The sequence below is a fragment of the Falco naumanni genome, chromosome 1 (genome assembly GCF_017639655.2).
Source record: "Falco naumanni isolate bFalNau1 chromosome 1, bFalNau1.pat, whole genome shotgun sequence".
Taxonomy (NCBI): Eukaryota; Metazoa; Chordata; class Aves; order Falconiformes; family Falconidae; genus Falco; species Falco naumanni.
This window is the reverse complement of record NC_054054.1, coordinates 117,439,195-117,456,737: the sequence shown is the minus strand read 5'-3', so window position 1 is coordinate 117,456,737 and position 17,543 is coordinate 117,439,195. Positions and strand designations below refer to the sequence as shown.

At 48.1% G+C, this 17,543-nt stretch overlaps 1 protein-coding gene across 1 annotated transcript in view; it reads right to left on the bottom strand.

Moving 5' to 3' along the window:
* Positions 1–6,851: 6,851 nt before the first annotated feature.
* SHISA6 (shisa family member 6) overlaps positions 6,852–17,543 on the bottom strand; it is a 245,721-nt gene continuing 235,029 nt past the window's right edge. The window contains 1 exon segment of the mRNA XM_040580616.1: positions 6,852–13,102. Within this exon segment, the coding sequence (XP_040436550.1) occupies positions 12,552–13,102 (551 nt within the window). The 3' untranslated portion in view covers positions 6,852–12,551.

The following is a 17,543-nucleotide window of genomic DNA, read 5'->3' as shown; positions in this document are numbered from 1 at the left end:
TGTGAACTTTGGGGGTAGGAACTAACGGGGATGTGACAGGAGGTTCGGCCAGGTAACATGGATTTTCTATTCTTACGAAAATTCACCCACTTTCAGGTGACTTTATAAGCATTAATATAATAACCATGGCTACTGTGGCCCAGCCTGCCCTTGCTGCCTCCTGACACACGGGTCAGCCCAGCGCCATCTGCTTCCACCTCTTTCTCCTGCCGGGCTGGGTGGAGTGAGGGAGCCAGAAATGAGCAGAGTTTTCCTCACTAGCCTGCGTTTCATGCAGCCACTGCTGAGCCTACACAGCAGAGGAGGGGGGAGAGGTCTGCTATGCATGCACAGCGTCTGCAGCTTGGCTTGTAGGGAACCAGGGAAAAGTGTGGTCAGAGCGGGACAGGAGAGGAACGGGGGTGAACTGGGCAAAGCTGTGGGGAGCTGGTTGGTATCTAAGCTGGGAGCTGGCATGAGGAATATAAGGGAGAATTGGAAGATCAAGCTGGGATTGTATGTTACAGAGTGATTATTAAAAAGAATGAAACTGAAGTGATTCCCCGTGGCTACATACAGCTCTTGAGCAATCAGGAAACACTGACACCGAAGGAACTGTGCAGCCTGCGGGTCCATTACACGGCTGCAGAGAACTTTTCTTGTGGCCTCGTCTCACGCACTGCACCAGACCTTACCTAGGGACGATCCAGGGACGGTGCTGATGGGACGCTGCTGCCTGTAGAGCCCTACTTCAAATTCAGAAGCAGTTTTGGGCATGGAGCAGGGAAGAGCTACTGGCTGGTGTTGGATGGGGTTGTGGGCAGAATGCTGCCTGGAAGTTCAGTGTCTGTGTCTCCATGTGCTGCCGGGATAATTGTGCACAAGAGACGGTGCTGACTGTGCCTCATTTTCTGGTTACAATGGCACCTGATTCGCAGTAACGCTCCGAATTTATAGCTGCAGCTGAGGCTTTTCCTTTAAACCCCAAAAGTGCTGTATGATAGTAAATCTAAAATTCTGTTCCTTTTATACACCCAGCCCTCAGAATTCACTAGCACATCTACTCTGGCCTTCCCAAGCCTTAGCTCTTTGTCTGTACAATGAGGATAACACCAGCCCTTCATCTGGGTGCCTGGAGATAAACTCAGCTTTATACAGCCTCGTCTATGATGGTGATGAATGCCACAGAAACGACTTCTGGAAATGAGTCATTCCTTTTCCAGTGAAGGGTGTGGGATGTGGACAGTGAAAAAGGCATCCTCTCTCAGGGCCAGCACTAGGAATTTGTCGTCTGCTGTGAATACCAGGCTGACCAGCGAGCAAGGAGGGAACAATAATGGATGGCATTTGTTCCACCAGGGAGCACCATTCATGCTGGCCATGAAAGCATGTGGCACAGGACCTGGGCACTGTTAGCTGAGGCACAAGGTGGTGGTGTTGAAATGGTTTTCTTTCCCGGGACTTCAAAGAAAGCAAGAGCATCAGGCCAGAGACTCCTGCTCAGAAGGCACAAGCACACACTGTTTTAAAGAAAGAGGGTCGTCACTGGGGTGAGAGGGGCAGTTCAGGCACTGCAGTCAGAAGGGGTTCTAGCCAACAGTGAAATCTTCAAAATCTTTGAATGAAGCTTGCTTTCATGCTGACAGGGGTTTGGTGGCAGAGAAAAGAAGCGTACCTTCTCTTCACAACTAACTTTATGTACTTTTTGATGCAGAAAAGAAAAAGGATTATTGCTTTCTCTCAGGTAGCATCTTGCTGTGATGGTTATTATCATGGCATCGTAGCTGTTTGCTGTGTTTCTGCACGGACACTGGACTGCTCCAGCCCATTCCTCCCTACGCCTGCCCTGTGTTTCTGACCGGCGATGGCCCTGCACACAGAAATGGGTGCCTCCGCCCTCTCAACCGCTAAAGCATTTGCCAAGTATCATGGTGCATGTTCCCTGCTTGCGTGCTCCGCCATCATCTCCCTGTTGGTGTAAATCAGTCTCAAGTCATATGTGAGGAGCAAAATGTGGGCATAAAAGGTGATTTAGAGGAGAGCTGCAAGCAGCTCCTCTTAGTTCTTTGCACACTTTCCCCTAGTGATTTGATTCATTAAAGTCCGTTTTCCTGAGGAACATGGTCATACCATCACCAGGAGGCAGGTGGTTGCCAGCATCCCTGACTGGACATTCACCTCCAATATTGTGGATGGGGCCAGTTCAGATCTGAGCTCTTCCAGCCAAGAAAATGCTCACTATGTCTCCTGTGCAGCAGTGAAGGCATTGCAAAGTAGATATGTACTGCTGAGCCAGCTACAAGGCCAGCCACAGGGGCTACAGAGCTGGGCTATGATGAAACAGCGGTGGCCCCCCCAACCACTCCAGGCTGTGGCAGAAACAAGGACCACGTAAGGTATACAGGCTTCTACCCAGCACAGGCTTGTCATCAGGGAGAGGGGATGGCTATCTCCATCTCGGGCTGCTGCATCGATAACATGATTATCTTTTCCTGGATCGATTCCTGAATTTTCAGTCCTGTAGATAACCAAGCTACATGCCTGATTATGCAGAGCTGCTGCCAGCCCCTCATTCAAGCATGGGATGACTTTGCTCTCCAGGAGCCATCCTGTGAAGCCCCTGCTCCTCGCCAGGGTCTGCTGCATTGAAGCAAACGACCACAAAAGGAGCACAATCCCCAGCCTGAAGGTAACGAGGTAGCTCCTGAGCTTTGTTGTAGCCAAGCAGAGTTTTGATCATTGCAGGCACCTGACATATAACCTACAAAATCCCTGAGCGGGTCCAGCTCCTAAGGAGCTCTGAGGCAGCAGTTTGGCACCAAGTCTTCTGAAAGACCATTAAGTCAGCCCAGAGTTGATTTCTGACCTGATGTAATTCTGTCAGGCAAGAAGAGACAGCAAAAGGAGCAAAATCCCCACTTTCCAGCCCTGTTTGGATAGTGGAATGGCCATGTACTGCAAATCACCTGTGAGATTTGTCCTCTGCCCGCTCCACGGGACCTCCCTCTCCCACAGCAGCCCTGTGTGGCCATGCAGAGCTGAAGCACACTGCCCTTTTGGCAGATGCTGAGCTTTGCTGGCAGCCCGAAGTTTGAATCAAAATAAAAAGCGCTTCCCAAACCTGGAGGCAGAAAAGAGCTGCTACCTGGCATTTCGACAAGGAGGGAGATGGGGGAACTGCATCCTTATTCCCAGTCTGCTCCTGACTGGGGTGAGTCACTTCCGAAGGTTGCTCCTTCTGATGTCCTCTCTGCTCTGCAGGGAATGGTAATGCTCCTGAAGGCTCTTGCAAAGTGCCATTAATTATTAAATGCCTTTAAGTGTGTTACTGCCTGGGAGGAAACACCTTGTGGAAACAGATCCCTCCTTCGTGGGCAGAAAACACTTCCAGGTTTGAAGTGAGCTGCAACTCATAGAAGAACTCACCAAGTTGTAGGTTTTGTCTATGAAAATAGCTGAGAGAAAGGTGGTGTCCTGTTCAAAGAATTACTGTGCCAATAAGGCTTAGCATTAGCAGCCACATAGCACTTATTACAGCAAGAAACATTGCCCCTCTAGTCTCTCCTGGATGGTTTGCTCCAGAAATAGTCTATCTGGCTTCAGCTTTCACCAGCTGGTTCTTCTGATGCCGGATTAAAGAACTCTTTAATACCCTACACTTTTCACCCCCTTAAAACACTTATACCTAGTGACCAAGTCACCTCTCAGCCTCTCGCTATGAACTAAAATGCTGAGCTTTGTAAAAACTTGCTGAAAGGCATTTCCCCAACTCAGTATTGAGCTGGGCTGCTGCTGCACTAAGGCATCTCCCTCCATCCCAGACGTCCCACTCCAGGTCCTGCAGGACTGAATTCATCTGTGCCATTGTAGCACTCGCTGTTCAGAGGACTCAGCCCTCCCTTCGCTCAGAAGTGCCTTCTTTTGTTGCTTTTTTGCATTGCAAACCCTCTGTGGTTCCGGAAACTTTTAGCAGCAAAAATTTCAGCATTATTTCCAGATTGCTGAGCTCAATGTTGAAACCTCTGTGGTCTTGTACTAAGTTCTGCCAAATGCCACTTGCCACAGCCCTTCAGAGGGTAAAACCCACTGAAACCCACTGCCAGCTCTTCTCTGCTGCACCCCTGTAACATCAGCGTTCTCAGGGATATGCAGTGACAAAAATCTTAATCAGATTGTCAAGCAGCACATGATCCAGTACTGTAGGAAAAGTTAAACATTGCATCTACACATCAACCTTGCCAGCCCAAACTGTAAGAACATTAGAGAATTAATTCAAGTTTGTTTGACAAGATCTGCTTTTCTTAAACCCATGGTGACAGGTGTTAATTATCCTGCAGTCCTTTAATTCTTTATTTCCCAACATCTTTCCGAGGCAACTGAGAGCAGTGCTGATCCTTTGGTTTGGGAAACATTCCCATATGTGGTGCTGGAGCCCAGGAGTGGCGGAGAGCTGCTTGGAAGATGTGATTGATGGAGCAGCCACCCCTCCCACTTGGACTTCTGTCCTCCTTCACACTTCCACAGCATCTCTGGGGTCTCCTGGCAGTGTTTCTGGATTTTGCCTTGCAGGGAGTAGACACGGTCCTATCTTTTTTCACATGTGAAGATCTTAGCCTTCCCAGACAGAAGGATTGCTGCTTTGCTAATTGAATGCTTTGCCTCCCTGAAGCTCTGGCTCTGCTCTGCGCTGACACTGGGGTGAGGACCTGATACCAGGACCGTGCTGTAGGAGTCACCTGTGTTGAAGCTGTCTCCATCAAGGAAAAGAAATGGCTGGCAAAATCCAGCCCTCTTGTTCCTCAGGTAAGCCCACACCCTTACCATCACACCCATCACCAAGTCCTTCCAGATAAAGGTCTTTTGTTTGACAGGCCCCTGCCCCCAGCTGTCTTGCCCTTTCTGTGCTTTGCTGCCTCTGGTTCCTCAGTGAGGTTATCTGCCGGGTCATGGGGAGCTGCTCAGCCTGCCCCTGTCCCACCAGACAGGTCTGTCAGATCAGCTCTGCACCATGCACTATTCCCCAGAGTGGTGAAGTGGAGCCTTCATCACCACACCTTCCCCCAGACACCATGGAACTGTGCCATGCTCTGGCTAGGTGGGTGCCAGCAGAGGGCAAGGACCACTGCCTCCTGCCGTGCAGCCTGGGGACATCCCTGCTGCATCACCCAGGACATGGCACTGGCTGGATGGGCCAGGCGCTTGCTCTCTCCCATGACATCCACCAAAGTGTCCCTCCAGTCACACATATGAGGCCATACCCTGCGCTGCAGGGACCTGATCTGGGTGGTGCCAGCCTGCCCAGGCCACTAGAGACACCTCTCTGGGCCACCACCGAGATCCTGCAGAGATCACTTAGTGGTGCCACTGAAGACAGCCTGAACGAAGGCTGGATAACAGAGCATAAGCTCTTCACCAACGTACCAAAATAAATTATTGCAGGAATTGGAAATAGTGGGATATATTGTCCTGTGAGGTAAGAATTGGCTCCAGCTTTATCTCAGTCATCATTGGCTCACAGCACCATAAATCCTGCTATTCTCTCTGATACCTTTTATGGGAAACGGAGAAATTAGCTAATTCCCCATCGTTCCCTCTCCACTTATTAGTGCTACAAAGGATTGGGTAATTATGAATAGAACTGCCTGGCAAAATGAAAATTCTCCCTTAAAAAAGCATTTTCATTAACTCTGCTGGGTTCTTGTGTTTCTTTAGATGTACTGATCATGCCTTCCTGACACTGAGCTCCACTCTTATGGAGCCAGGAGACCCCAAGCACTAACCTGGCCAAAGGGCTATGAAAGGGCTTCATCTTCCCACTGGACCTGCCCTGGAAGGGGATTGCCTTCTCTTGGTGGTGGTGGGGTGTTACTCAAAGCGGGTTTAAGCTGAGCAGCAAAGCAACAGCAAGCTGTGCCTGAGGGAAGGCTGCAGAGCCTGGGGCTTGGTGGGTGGGTGATGGTGATGTGATCACCCCTGCACCACACCAAGGCATGACTGGGGAAGGATCCCTGGGGCGTTAGCCCTGGGATGTTATCTCAGCAGCAGTCCTTGAGCTCAGGGCCAGAGCAGCAAGGTGGCAGAGAAGGGGCAGGGCAGAGACGTGGCACAGGTGGGTGAGGAGAGCTTCTCCCCAAGCCCTGCAGTGCAGGTACGGGCTGCCAGCAGCCCCGCAGTGCCTGCCCCCCTTCATCCGCTCCCAGTGCTGTGAAAGGGTGCCGATGCCTCCACAATTTTTAATTCCTGCAATCCTTCCCTATTACCAGCTATCACATTTTTAATGTAAGCAAATTTACATAATGCTGAAAGCAAATTAATATGAAAATGGAAATACAGGATTTGACACTTCCTCCACAAAAACCAAGAGAAAAACCTTCCACGTTTCCCAACTAGACATAGTAGTAACAGCCCCAGGCTCAGAGCTGGTAGACACGAAAATGCAGTTTCACCCTCTGTGGTAGCAGTCGGGGCTGGTGAGTGAGGAACACGCTCTGGCTTCTTGGCACTTCTCACATCTTGGAAGAATGACAGGGAAACTCCCATGTGTGCGGTATTGCCAACATCAAAAGCAAAGCCTCTGTTGAAGCCTCCAGCCCTATGGGACATTTCACAAGTTCCGACTTTGCAATACAAGGCTTTCTAGATGGAGAATGAATCATAGTTTACAAATGCAAAATTAAAGAAGGGCAACTTTAAAATAAAATCTTACAGGCTGGCATGACAAAATTTTACAGCAAATAGTAATGTCTCACTTTTCTCCCCCTGCTATATTCTGGCATGATGGTGGAATGCAGTTAATAAATGCGTAAAAATAATGACTCTTCCAGACCTTGTAGCATTCATTTTAATAGACTCTATTTAACTACACACAGAAATATAGATATCTACCTTTCCAAAGCTGGTTACAAAGATTGGGAAGGCTGCCAAGAAAATGGCCTTTTTTCCCCCCAATAGATATCAAAAAAGAAACAATTTATATGTTGAAATTGCCTTTATTTTTTAATCCATAAATATTTGTTACTGACAAAAGTGGAAAAATCCTTAAGACTCTAAATTTTACTAAACTGATAATAGTTTTGTTTACAGTACATACAGAATGTGCTTTTACAGGTAAGTATAACAACAAGAATAATACAGAGAAAAACAGTCAAATACTGCTCATCTTGAAGCTTATTTAATGGTTAACCAAGAGTCTGTGCAAAGTTACAGATACAAATGTACTTCCTCTTCAGTACTACTGTATAATAAACATGGAATCCATAAACTGGGCTAAAGCACAAAAATATCCACTTAAACCCTCTTAGGAAATATTGTCCCCCAAACTAAAAATATTACAGTAAAAGTGTCTTTCTCAGAGCCAAGAAATTCTTGCTACAAAAACGTCTAACGTGTTTGCAGACAGAAGGTCGGGAGCCGTTAGGAAGCACACGGGCAGGGTGATGGACACACGTCTTCCTGCAGCGGAGGCGGTGGGGATGGAGCATCCCGGGCATCGTGCGGTCACGGCAGAGACACGGGACGCTGCTTTGCTCGCTACTGAGAGGAGAGATCTCTTTCAGATATATGATGATGTGCTCCAACGGGATCGTCCAGCTGTCCCCTTGCCCCTGGGCTGCCAGCGGGTGAAGCATGGGTTGGTTTTCCCAGCTGGGCTTTGGGCTCAGTGTGGGCACCTCCGTGAGAGCCATGAACCACCCGAGGGGCTGGGAACGACACCTACCACCCACTTACAGACGTACAGCACAGAGGTGGCTGCTCTCTAACCAGCAGCCCCAATGCAGGCTTATTGCTAACAACACTTTTTATGAAAAGATTTAAGCCCCTTTCTCACTTATTTCCCCCACTGACTTCTCTCTCGTCTGAAATGTACTTGACCGCGAAACCTGCATGTCAAATAGATTTCAGCAGAGTCCCTCCTTCCAGATCAGCACTGAATCTGAAACAAAACTGAGACAAGCTATTTCTCTATCACATGAACTGAAGATGGCAAATTGATCACAAATTAGAACACTCACTTCAAATACAACTAAAGTTACCCTCTTTCATGAAGTTGTGGTGGAAGAAGATGAAGACATCTTCCCAGCTACCAGGAACTACCCATCTCTTACAAAACCTTGATGCCAGGCTCTCGCAGATTCCTGGTGGGAATGCTTCTGATAGACACAAGAACAGAAACATGCATGCAGGAAGCCCAGGTTCATGGGAACAGCTCTGCAGCCAGCCAGGCTGGCAGAACAGCAAACAGAAATGAAACCTAGGTCAGGAAAGGAGGGCTTACTCACTGGTAACTGTCCGTTTCTTCCCACCCACCCCCATCCCCCAGTAACAGATCATTATTTATAAAAGGAACATTAAAACATTGAAAAATATTTCGTTTTTCCTTAAAACACAATTCACCGGCATGAGAAGACTTTTATGACAAAATTTCCATTCCATGTGGTGCTCTCTGTGGTTCATTAAAAACAGGTTTCCACATTTCAAAGAGTGATTTAATATCGTTTGGAAGCTTAAATTGGTACTGGGTCAGTTGGAACTTAATGACTGCATTTTGCACTATGTATGTATATGTATGTGTTCGTGTGTATATACATATACATACATGTCTCTGTATCAATGAGAGAGTTGTATAAAATCCAGTGCAGCTCACTGTTATGTGTTTCTGCTTGGGGAATGCAAATAATTATCAGTTTGTAGGAAATAATATAAACTTTTCTCTTCCCCCTCCCCCAGTCCCTGCACATGCACTCTGGGAACTGGGTGCTCCACAGATGTGTGTTCCCACCTGTGGGTTGGAGATAGACAGATCAATTCTTCAGAGTATATTAGATTAATCAAGGCAGATTAAATTTTACTATACAGAGGAATTTGACTTCTTCCTGCTTTTCTCCTGAATGCAGAACGCTATGGTGACTCAGCCAAGAGGAGAAGAAAGCAGAAAGGTCAAAGAGCAGGTGACAGCGTCCCTTAGAGCTGCTGCCTGCTCGGGACCCTGGCCAGAAGGAGAGCAAGGAAAATCTGGGCAGCTGCATCCCCCCACCCCAGCACTCTCATTCTGGACAGACACCGGATTGCAACACATCAGACGTGATGTGGCAGGACAATGGTGACAAACAATATTAATGAAAATGCTTTGCTGTTCTACAGTGTCTGTGGTGAGAGGGTCTCAAAGCACTTCATAGACATTATGGGATGAACCCTCATAATGCCTCTGCGGAACAGGAAAGTGTTACCATCATCATCACGTGTTGACCACGGGGAACCAAGTGCTGGGGACCAGGCTGTGGATCATGACACCTAGTCCTGGACCAAGTGTCCTTTCAGTGACAAACTCTCAGAATGAAGAATAAGGGAGAAAATGACATAAGAACACCTGTGGTGTGCTGAAATGGCTACCAGCCTGTTGCAGCACACAAAGCAAGCCATGGGAGCACATGGTGCCCAGGAACAAAACGTGGTCACCCAGGGCACGGTGTTTCCAAAGAAATTTGCTGAAAATTTTCTGTGGTGGTGGCAGTCCTGAAGAGATTTGACCTAGAAAGGCGTTTGGATGGTTCTTGTTGGACACATCCACTTGAAACTGTTGAGTGGGTGTAAAAGACGAGGAAATGGGGCTAAGATTTCTTTGGAGGATTATTGCCCAGGTAGGACAAGTTAGCAGAGGGCCTGTGATACGTGTCAGTCAGAATAAGAGAAGGCTCTGAGGTCAAATGGCCTGGAGCACAGCACAGCATCTGCCCAGGTTACTTGAGTGAAAAAATTCCATATTTGTATCTGGTCCAGCAGCTTCTTAGTTCGCGAATGGAACATTTAGGTGAAGACTAGAGCTTGAGACATATAGCTATGGAAATGGAAAGAGAGCAGTGTTCACCTACCCGTGGCCTCACTTGGTCACCTCTGCTCCTCCAGCTCTGCCACCTCAACTCCTGGAGACTCTAGGGTGGACCCTCCTCTCCCACAGTGTTCACATCTCCCTGCTTGCAGAGGGGAAGATCTTGGCTTTGCTTGGGCCAAGAGAGAATGGAAGAGCCTCAGAACCTCAGCAGGGACTGCCTCCCCATCAGCCATGTGCGTTCCTCTTCTCTTCACAAGAGTCACAAACTCCGGCCTGTGGGAAGGTCAGCAAGGGCAATATCTTCACAGGGCATGCCTTCTGTGAAGGAATATCCAGTGACTGAGCCGAGGAGCTTGGAGGTAGTCAGGGGAGAGAAGTGTCCATCAAGGGAAGGGGTCAGGAGATGAGGTGTGAGCCTTTCCTCTCTTGTCCCTCTCGTGCCATGAACTGCCACCTTGATCCATAGATAATTCAGGTTGTTGCCTAGAATGGTTTTGCCCAAGGCTGCGTGGTAGTGATCATCTGAACCGTGGAGACTCTTATTTATTCCTTCCCAGCTCAGTTTCCATCAAACAAAGCCCTGGTGCTTCTCACAGATGGAGTCCTTTCCCAACACAGCCTCCATCAGGCAGGGCAGAAGCAAGCTCATGAACTAGGACCGGCAGCCCCAGGACAGTCTGGGAAGGAGAAAGGCTGCATGGCTATCCCACCGAGGTCTACCTCTAAATCCCACCAGGGGAAGATGGCATGCTCCTCCTGCCTACCCTGCACCAGCAAAACCCGGTGCTGCATTGTGAGCCTCCACACAAGTCTCAGGCTCACAACAACCTGCAATCGTATGCTACAGGACTGACGTGTTGACCTGGGAACATCATTAAGGCCAGGAGGTGGGAGGTATTTAAGGAGAGGGAGAAGGACAGAGATAATTTAAATGAAGTTTAGTGAAGAGATGGCTCTTCACTGGGAAAAGATTCAGCGTGGGAATGTAGGACGTGAAGAGAGCAGTACTGCATGGGAATGTGTTTACAGCCTGAAGTCGGTTGTCGTTTCACCCAGAGGAGATCACACATGCTGTTTGCTTGGCAGCATGGGGGTGTGCATGTGGTGGGGCTTGGAGTGCACACCACGGACGGTGTCCAGCACTGACAGTTACAGCACCAGGTCTGGCTGGCCTTCAGAAACCTCTGAGACCCTTTCCTGGCCACAGAAGTATGTCCTAGTGTGAGTTAGTTCTACAGAATTTGGTAGGAACACAAATACAAGGGGGGAAAAAAAATAAAACTGAAACAAAACCAAAGCCAACAAAAACCAAAGCCAAGCCCAATCTGGCTAGAAAGCCAAAGATAAAACCCTCACAAATTCTGGACCCACGAGTCTACCTTTTAAAGATTTTACAAATATACAGTATCTAATTAGCATTATATCAGATATACAACATGCCCATTTATTATAATTATGCTGATATATAATTTATATGCATGAAATGTAACTGTCTTCATGGTTAGGATTGGTACTCAGTGGAATTTGAATTTGGAAGGTTTTCTTGGGGGGCTATTACATGGAGAGAAAAATCATGGAAAATTACTGACCTGCTTTTTGGTAGAGAGAGACACCCTCAGCTTTGTGCTTCTGCTAAGGGCTACAAAAAGATTTGCTACGTATGGAGTTCTAGGTCGTAACTGAGAGGAGAAGGTATGTTCAGAAACGGGGGAACTGGTCTGCGATTCTGTGAACTGGGCCAGTGGAGAATGCTGTCAGCAAAAAAAAAAAACTTCTGGGGAGCAAATCCAGGCTTGGTGAAATGTGGGGTAACCTCGCCTTGCAGGGGTCTCGGTGGAGCCAGGACCTCCCCCCGCACAGGTCAGCAGTGGAAGCTGAACGAATTCTGGTGCTTTAGGTTCAGCAGTGGCGAGAAGCTGGCAGAAGAGAAGCCCCAATCCTCCTTCCTATTTACATGTTGGAGACATCGATATACTAGAATGAGTGGAGAAAAGGGTCTAACAAGCATTTCAGCATATTTGTGCTTATTGAACACATCAACCCCACTACTTCCTACACTGAGAGAGCAGGCGATTTGTAGGCACTAGTATGTTTTTATATTATGAGTATATTTAATATAAACTAAAACCTTATTTCTCAGCCAGGCTATTCTTGTCCCTAGATCTGTCAGTCCCCTAGGAAGGTCTGCCCTTGAGTTCACTGCAAGGGTTACAAAGAATAGATGTATGGTGCTGGCTGATACTGAGCGGTCCAGAGGTGGTCCCCAGCAGCCAGAAGCTTACCTACTTGCTACAGAAAGGCCAAAGATGAAGGCTGGCATGAGGATCGAGAACGGGGCCCCTTCCCCCAAGGATGAGGTGCTGCATGTTGTCCTCCCTGTCATGGGCTGCATGAGACTGCTTCTACTTGTAGCAACTGAAAAGTCCTAAGTTCGTAAAAACAATGAGATGATGCAGGTGAGCCCTTGGAAGGAGCCATCTATTACTATGGCTTTCTTTGACAGAAACTGATGCACGTCAGGAAATTTCCTCTATTATCCCTCCCTATCATCTGTTTGCTTGCTCAGGTTCTTCTTATGTCACCGATGAAGGAGTGGCTTTAAAAACAAGGTGGATGGGACTGTCAGAGAAGTCTTTTCAGACACTGAGTTATTAGAGGTTATCTTGGCCTATAAGGCCACTGCAGTATGGGGTGCTGTGGCCACCCCAGTCCTTAATGAGTATCTACAATGCACGAGGTCATATCAAACAGTCACCTCTGTTTTGCTCGCTGTGCGGTAGTGGTGGTGGTGTCCTGGGATATAATGCAGTTGTTCTACCGTGTTGTGCCGCCGGGAGGCAAATGCTTGGCGCTTGGCAGAGGTTGGGTTCATACCTAAAGTATTGTACAAGTTATTTGAGGCACTAGGATGGGAGTGCATTTTTGTCATCCTGTAGCGATCCAAGACGGGTGTTGATACAAAGACGTCTGTGTGTGACAATGCCCGTGACATAGACTGCTCGGGGTACCCTGACCGCTCCGGGGAGAGCAGGGGGTCTTGGGAGTGGAGGCGCTCTGCGGACAAAAGCTGCTCGTCTGAGAGGATCCGTTCATAGGACATGCTAAACTCCTCGGGCATGATCCTCTCAGGAGACAGCACTCTGTCCTGGGACATGGCCCTGATGGGGCGGCGAGGTCTGTCCCTGTGGTTGGTCTGTTGAGACATCTTGATGACGTTGATAGGGAGCGTGCCCCGGGCTGCCAGGTCAGGCAGGTGTCTCCTCCTCATGTAGTATTCATCAGCCTCTTTGTCAGCTGTGGGAAAGGAAAGGGAACGGTTAGAAATGTCAGAGCGTTGTCCCACGGGGTGAGAAGGGGCTGTGTACAGACACAGCCTTGGAGCAGCCTCCTGGTGAGACCCGAGGGACCACCTGCCAGCGGTGGGACCTGGGCATGGACACCCATGTCAGGGTGCTGCCTGTCGGGGAGACGCCAGCCCCGTGTGGGTTGTGTCCCCGTGGGCTGATGGCAGACAGGGAGAGGTATAATCGCATGCAGGCGGGTGTAAGTGCCCGTGCAATGCATCACACCTTCTTGCACCATGACACAACAGGCCCCGTGTGCTGCCAAGTCCAGACGGTGGCATCGCATGATTAACACGAACGGTGAGTTATGGAGCAATTATCAAATCTGACCTTCACGATACACTTATAAAGAAAGCACAGGGAAGGTGAGCTGAGGCAGACAAGTTCCCCATGTGAGGAAACTCATTCCTCGTTTCTGGCCTCAGATGTGGATGTGCTATGGAATCATGAGTTACCTCATCACATTTTTTATTATTATTTTTTTGAATATTTGTAAATGTGATCACAAACCAGGTTTGGTAGGCATGTGATGCTCTTTCTGATATACTGAATCATCTGCCTAAAGTTTCTTTTTTTTCAGACGCCTTGGTTGATATAATAGACTTTGTCCCATGGAATGTTTCTTGGTAAGTTTGCTGCTTCTGTGTCTTAATTGATCTCTTTGTTGCTCAGAAACTCAGCACAAACACGCATGCATGCGCTCCTCTTGGCTTTCAGAAAAATGCTTCAGGCTCAGAGAGGTTGTTGGCTACTGCAGCTGTATCCTGATACAACACTTTAATCCTACAGCAGCTGGAATCACCTGGTTCAACCAACATGTAATTTGAAGAAACAACTTCTCAATTATTTCAGATTTTTTTCAAAAAAACCCAGCAACAGAAACACAAAAGCTTTCTGGTAAACCCATTTGATATTCATGTGCCTTAAACTGGGGTACTGAGGTTACCTACCTGGAAGGAGCATGAGCAGTCCTTGGGCTTCAAGCCCAATGCAGTTTGTGAACTGTCTTGATGTGCCTGTGGCTGCAGAGGTGTAAAGTGTGGAACACCAGTCCCTCACCCTGGTTACCCAGCGCTCTCCTGGACTGGCATGCTTGCTGCTGATGGGATTTGCTCTCCAGAGTATGTATGGTAGGAATGAGTCTTTTTTTTGCAATCAAAAACTTCTTGGAAGAGTATCTCATTACAGATGTCAGACAGCAGCTCCCCTGGCCTCAAACTCCTGTGTCTTTAAAATCACCTTCTAGGAAGCCTGAGAAGGACTGGGGAAATTCCGTATGGCTACAGCAATTCTAGACGTTTTTATTCTATAATGTGGCCATAGACAGACTTGCACACACTTAGTGTGCGCAGGCTTGATAATGATGCTTGAAGCTGGGTGCAGAATAGAGGCTAAGCAATTAGTACTCTGGCACTTGGCCTCTGTTCTGGATGAGAGAAGTTGCACTGGATTTGCCCAAGTGACTCTAAATAGATGTAATTAAAGCAGAGAATGTCCCAAATGGAGATGTGCTTGGATGCTCACACCTGGCTGTGGTAATTGCCAGCTACAGCTAAACCAGCTTATGCAAGGTTTACGGTGGTCAGAGCCTGCTAGTGAGCCAGCAGAATCGACTGATTAAAAGTGGTTGGAATTTGTTCCTTGCTAATTTAGATAAAAAATGCAGCATGGTATACACTTTAAAAAGTTTTACCAATGAGGAGCATTTAAAAAGATCCTTTCCTTCCCTCTTCCAACCCTGTAAACAGTGTAGCAGTCTGCATGGCCGCTTGCTGGCAGTGGCTAAACCATCCAGGGAACTGATTTCATTTCAAAGGTGCTTCTAGGCTCAGGCTGTCTCCTCCCGTGGTGCTGAGAGACACACGTCGATGCTGGCACGGCTATCCTGGGAACATTGCAGGTGTAGACAAACTTCACATCTCCATCTCAAAGGAATCAAAGCCGAAACAGCGTTTTCCCGTGAACAACAAGCTGGTTTAAGCAGGCACCAGACAGACATTTAACAGGCTGTTGCCTCTGAAAGGTGGTGGCAGCTCGTCGGTGTCGCTGAGCCAGTCATGGAGAATGTAGCTTGAAGAGAGGCCGAGCGTGCTGTATCGCACGCGTGCCTTCATGCCCGGGGCGAAGCTCAGCACAGCTCTGTAAACAAAGCAATTCTGCACCCGGGGAAAGCAGTGCAACAAATACATCTCCAGGCTTTTGAGACTGGAGGCACCAGGTGCTTCACCCACTGCGTGGTGGGGGAAACCGTGGACACCAGGTTGCATAGTTTGCTGGAATCAAAATGTCTCCAGGACTTGAAACCATCCGGTCTGATTCATCCCATCCGCATTGCACCACCAAGTTCACTGGGGTAGTGAGGCTCTGATACTGCTACCCCTCATCTTCTTGTTGATGCTCATGCGATAACTGACATTTGTAATTTTAGCCACAATAAAACTACAAATATGCTTCTCCCTGATGGATGTGCTTAAAAATTCTGAAATGTGTCCTAAGTGGATTCACAAAGGCCAGGAATGATGAGCAGACAGAAGGAAATCACTGATGTATTGATTGACAGAAATTTCTCTTTTTTTAAATCAGTCTCATACTTCTGGGGCTTCACTTGTTTTTTTCAAACAGTTGGAAGTGGGATTACTAGAAATCACATTTTCTGCACAATTTCTGAGCTTTTTAGTTGTGGGGTTTTTTTCTGCCCCTTCTTTCTTCCTTTGGCAGTTTCTAGAATATTGACCAGGACTGGTCTCACCAGACTTTGGGAGTGTTTGTCTGACCTGGCTTTGGGATAAACTGATTTGCCCTCAGGTGGCTTTTCCACCCCACCCCCTCCCATTTGGAGGGAGACCCCCAAATGGGTGCTCCTACCCACACATCCCACCTCAACATGTCTAAGATGCCAGAGCAGAAAGGCAGAGCACAGCTTCCCTGGCACTGTCATTAGAAAAACAAGATGCCTTTGTGGCACTCTAGGAAGAGAATGTGGAAAAGCCAAGGATACTTTTTCTTCCCCTGGTTATATGTTAACATGGTTAAAATACGTATACCTGTATGTGTGTAAAGCCATCATAGTAATTCCTTTGCTTTTCTTAAGGGTAATTTCTTTGCTTTTCTTTCTCTGCAGTTCCAGTGTGTTTCTTCTTTGGGCTTGTCTCTTCTGTTTTAATTGGCTTTAACATTTTAAAGCTGCCTAGTCATTTGTGATGATTCTTTAGCCAATACCAAGTGGTTTAATATGCCTGAAAATATTAGCTTCCTTCCTGACTGACCTTTCTAACTTAGCTGGAAACAGCGATTCCCTGGAGTGCTGGGCAGGACAGAATGAATACAGCTGCTGTTGCTCCGCCGTGCGTTCCCGGACCCACCCACCCACCACAGCTTTTCCCACACGCCAGCCTGGCACAGGGCTTCCCACGGCGGTGGTACCCTGACCCTTGGACCCCTCAGAGACCCTCCTGCCCCTGCACAGGCAGCAGCCCTGGGTGGGTTTCCTGATGGTTGTGCCATGAAGTTAGAGCTGGGGAGGCAAACAGCCAGGGAAGGTGGAAGCTCACTGCTCTCATGGGAACGGCTTCTGGGCTGGCTTCTGTGCAGCCAGCAACCTGTTTCCTGCTGCTCCAGAAAGGTCTGGCTCATCTTCAAGCCCTTGCTCTGGAAGGAGAAGCAGCTGTGGAGCTGTTTTCTCAGTCAAATGCCTGCAGAGGTGAGTGCCTGCCCTGCAAACCCAGCGGTGAGGAGCTCCCCTCTCCAAGCTGGGCACCCCCCCAGGGACTCGCAGGTGCTGGCAGCAGGTAGAGCTCATCTCATCCTTGTCGCACCCATCACTTAGCTGAGTATCCCAAAGTGAGACATACTTCATTAAGCTCTAGGCATCAAAAATTAGGCTTTCTATCCAGCAAAGAGCTAGGTAGCTTACCAGAGCAACCCTGGTGTCAGTGAGGAACTGGCACCTTCAGAGGGTCCGTATGGAGACGCCCACCCTTCGCTGGCTATAGGGATGCCTGCACCTACAGACAGAACAGCTGCCTGACAGCTGGGTGGCTAAAGAAGGGTGAGGTGAGTCTGGCCATACCCTAGCTGAGCTCTGCCTCCGCATCTCTGGCAAGGAGGTACCAAATATTATTTCTTCCTGGCTATCCCTTGATTATTCAATTTAGATGTTTTGGGGCAGAAACTGTCTTTCACTACCAGTCCCTGCTAACGGCAGGAAAATGAAGTGACCTTTAGCTGTCTGCCAAGCCTGAAGAAACCCAGACAAATAGCTGGAACAGTTTAAAAAAGTATCTAATGCCTTTTGTTTTACTAAGAAGTAAATATGTTTGTTAACGAGCTCTTCACAGCATTCATTTTTTTAATCACGGCAGGGAAACAAGCAATTTTAAGCATGAAAAATA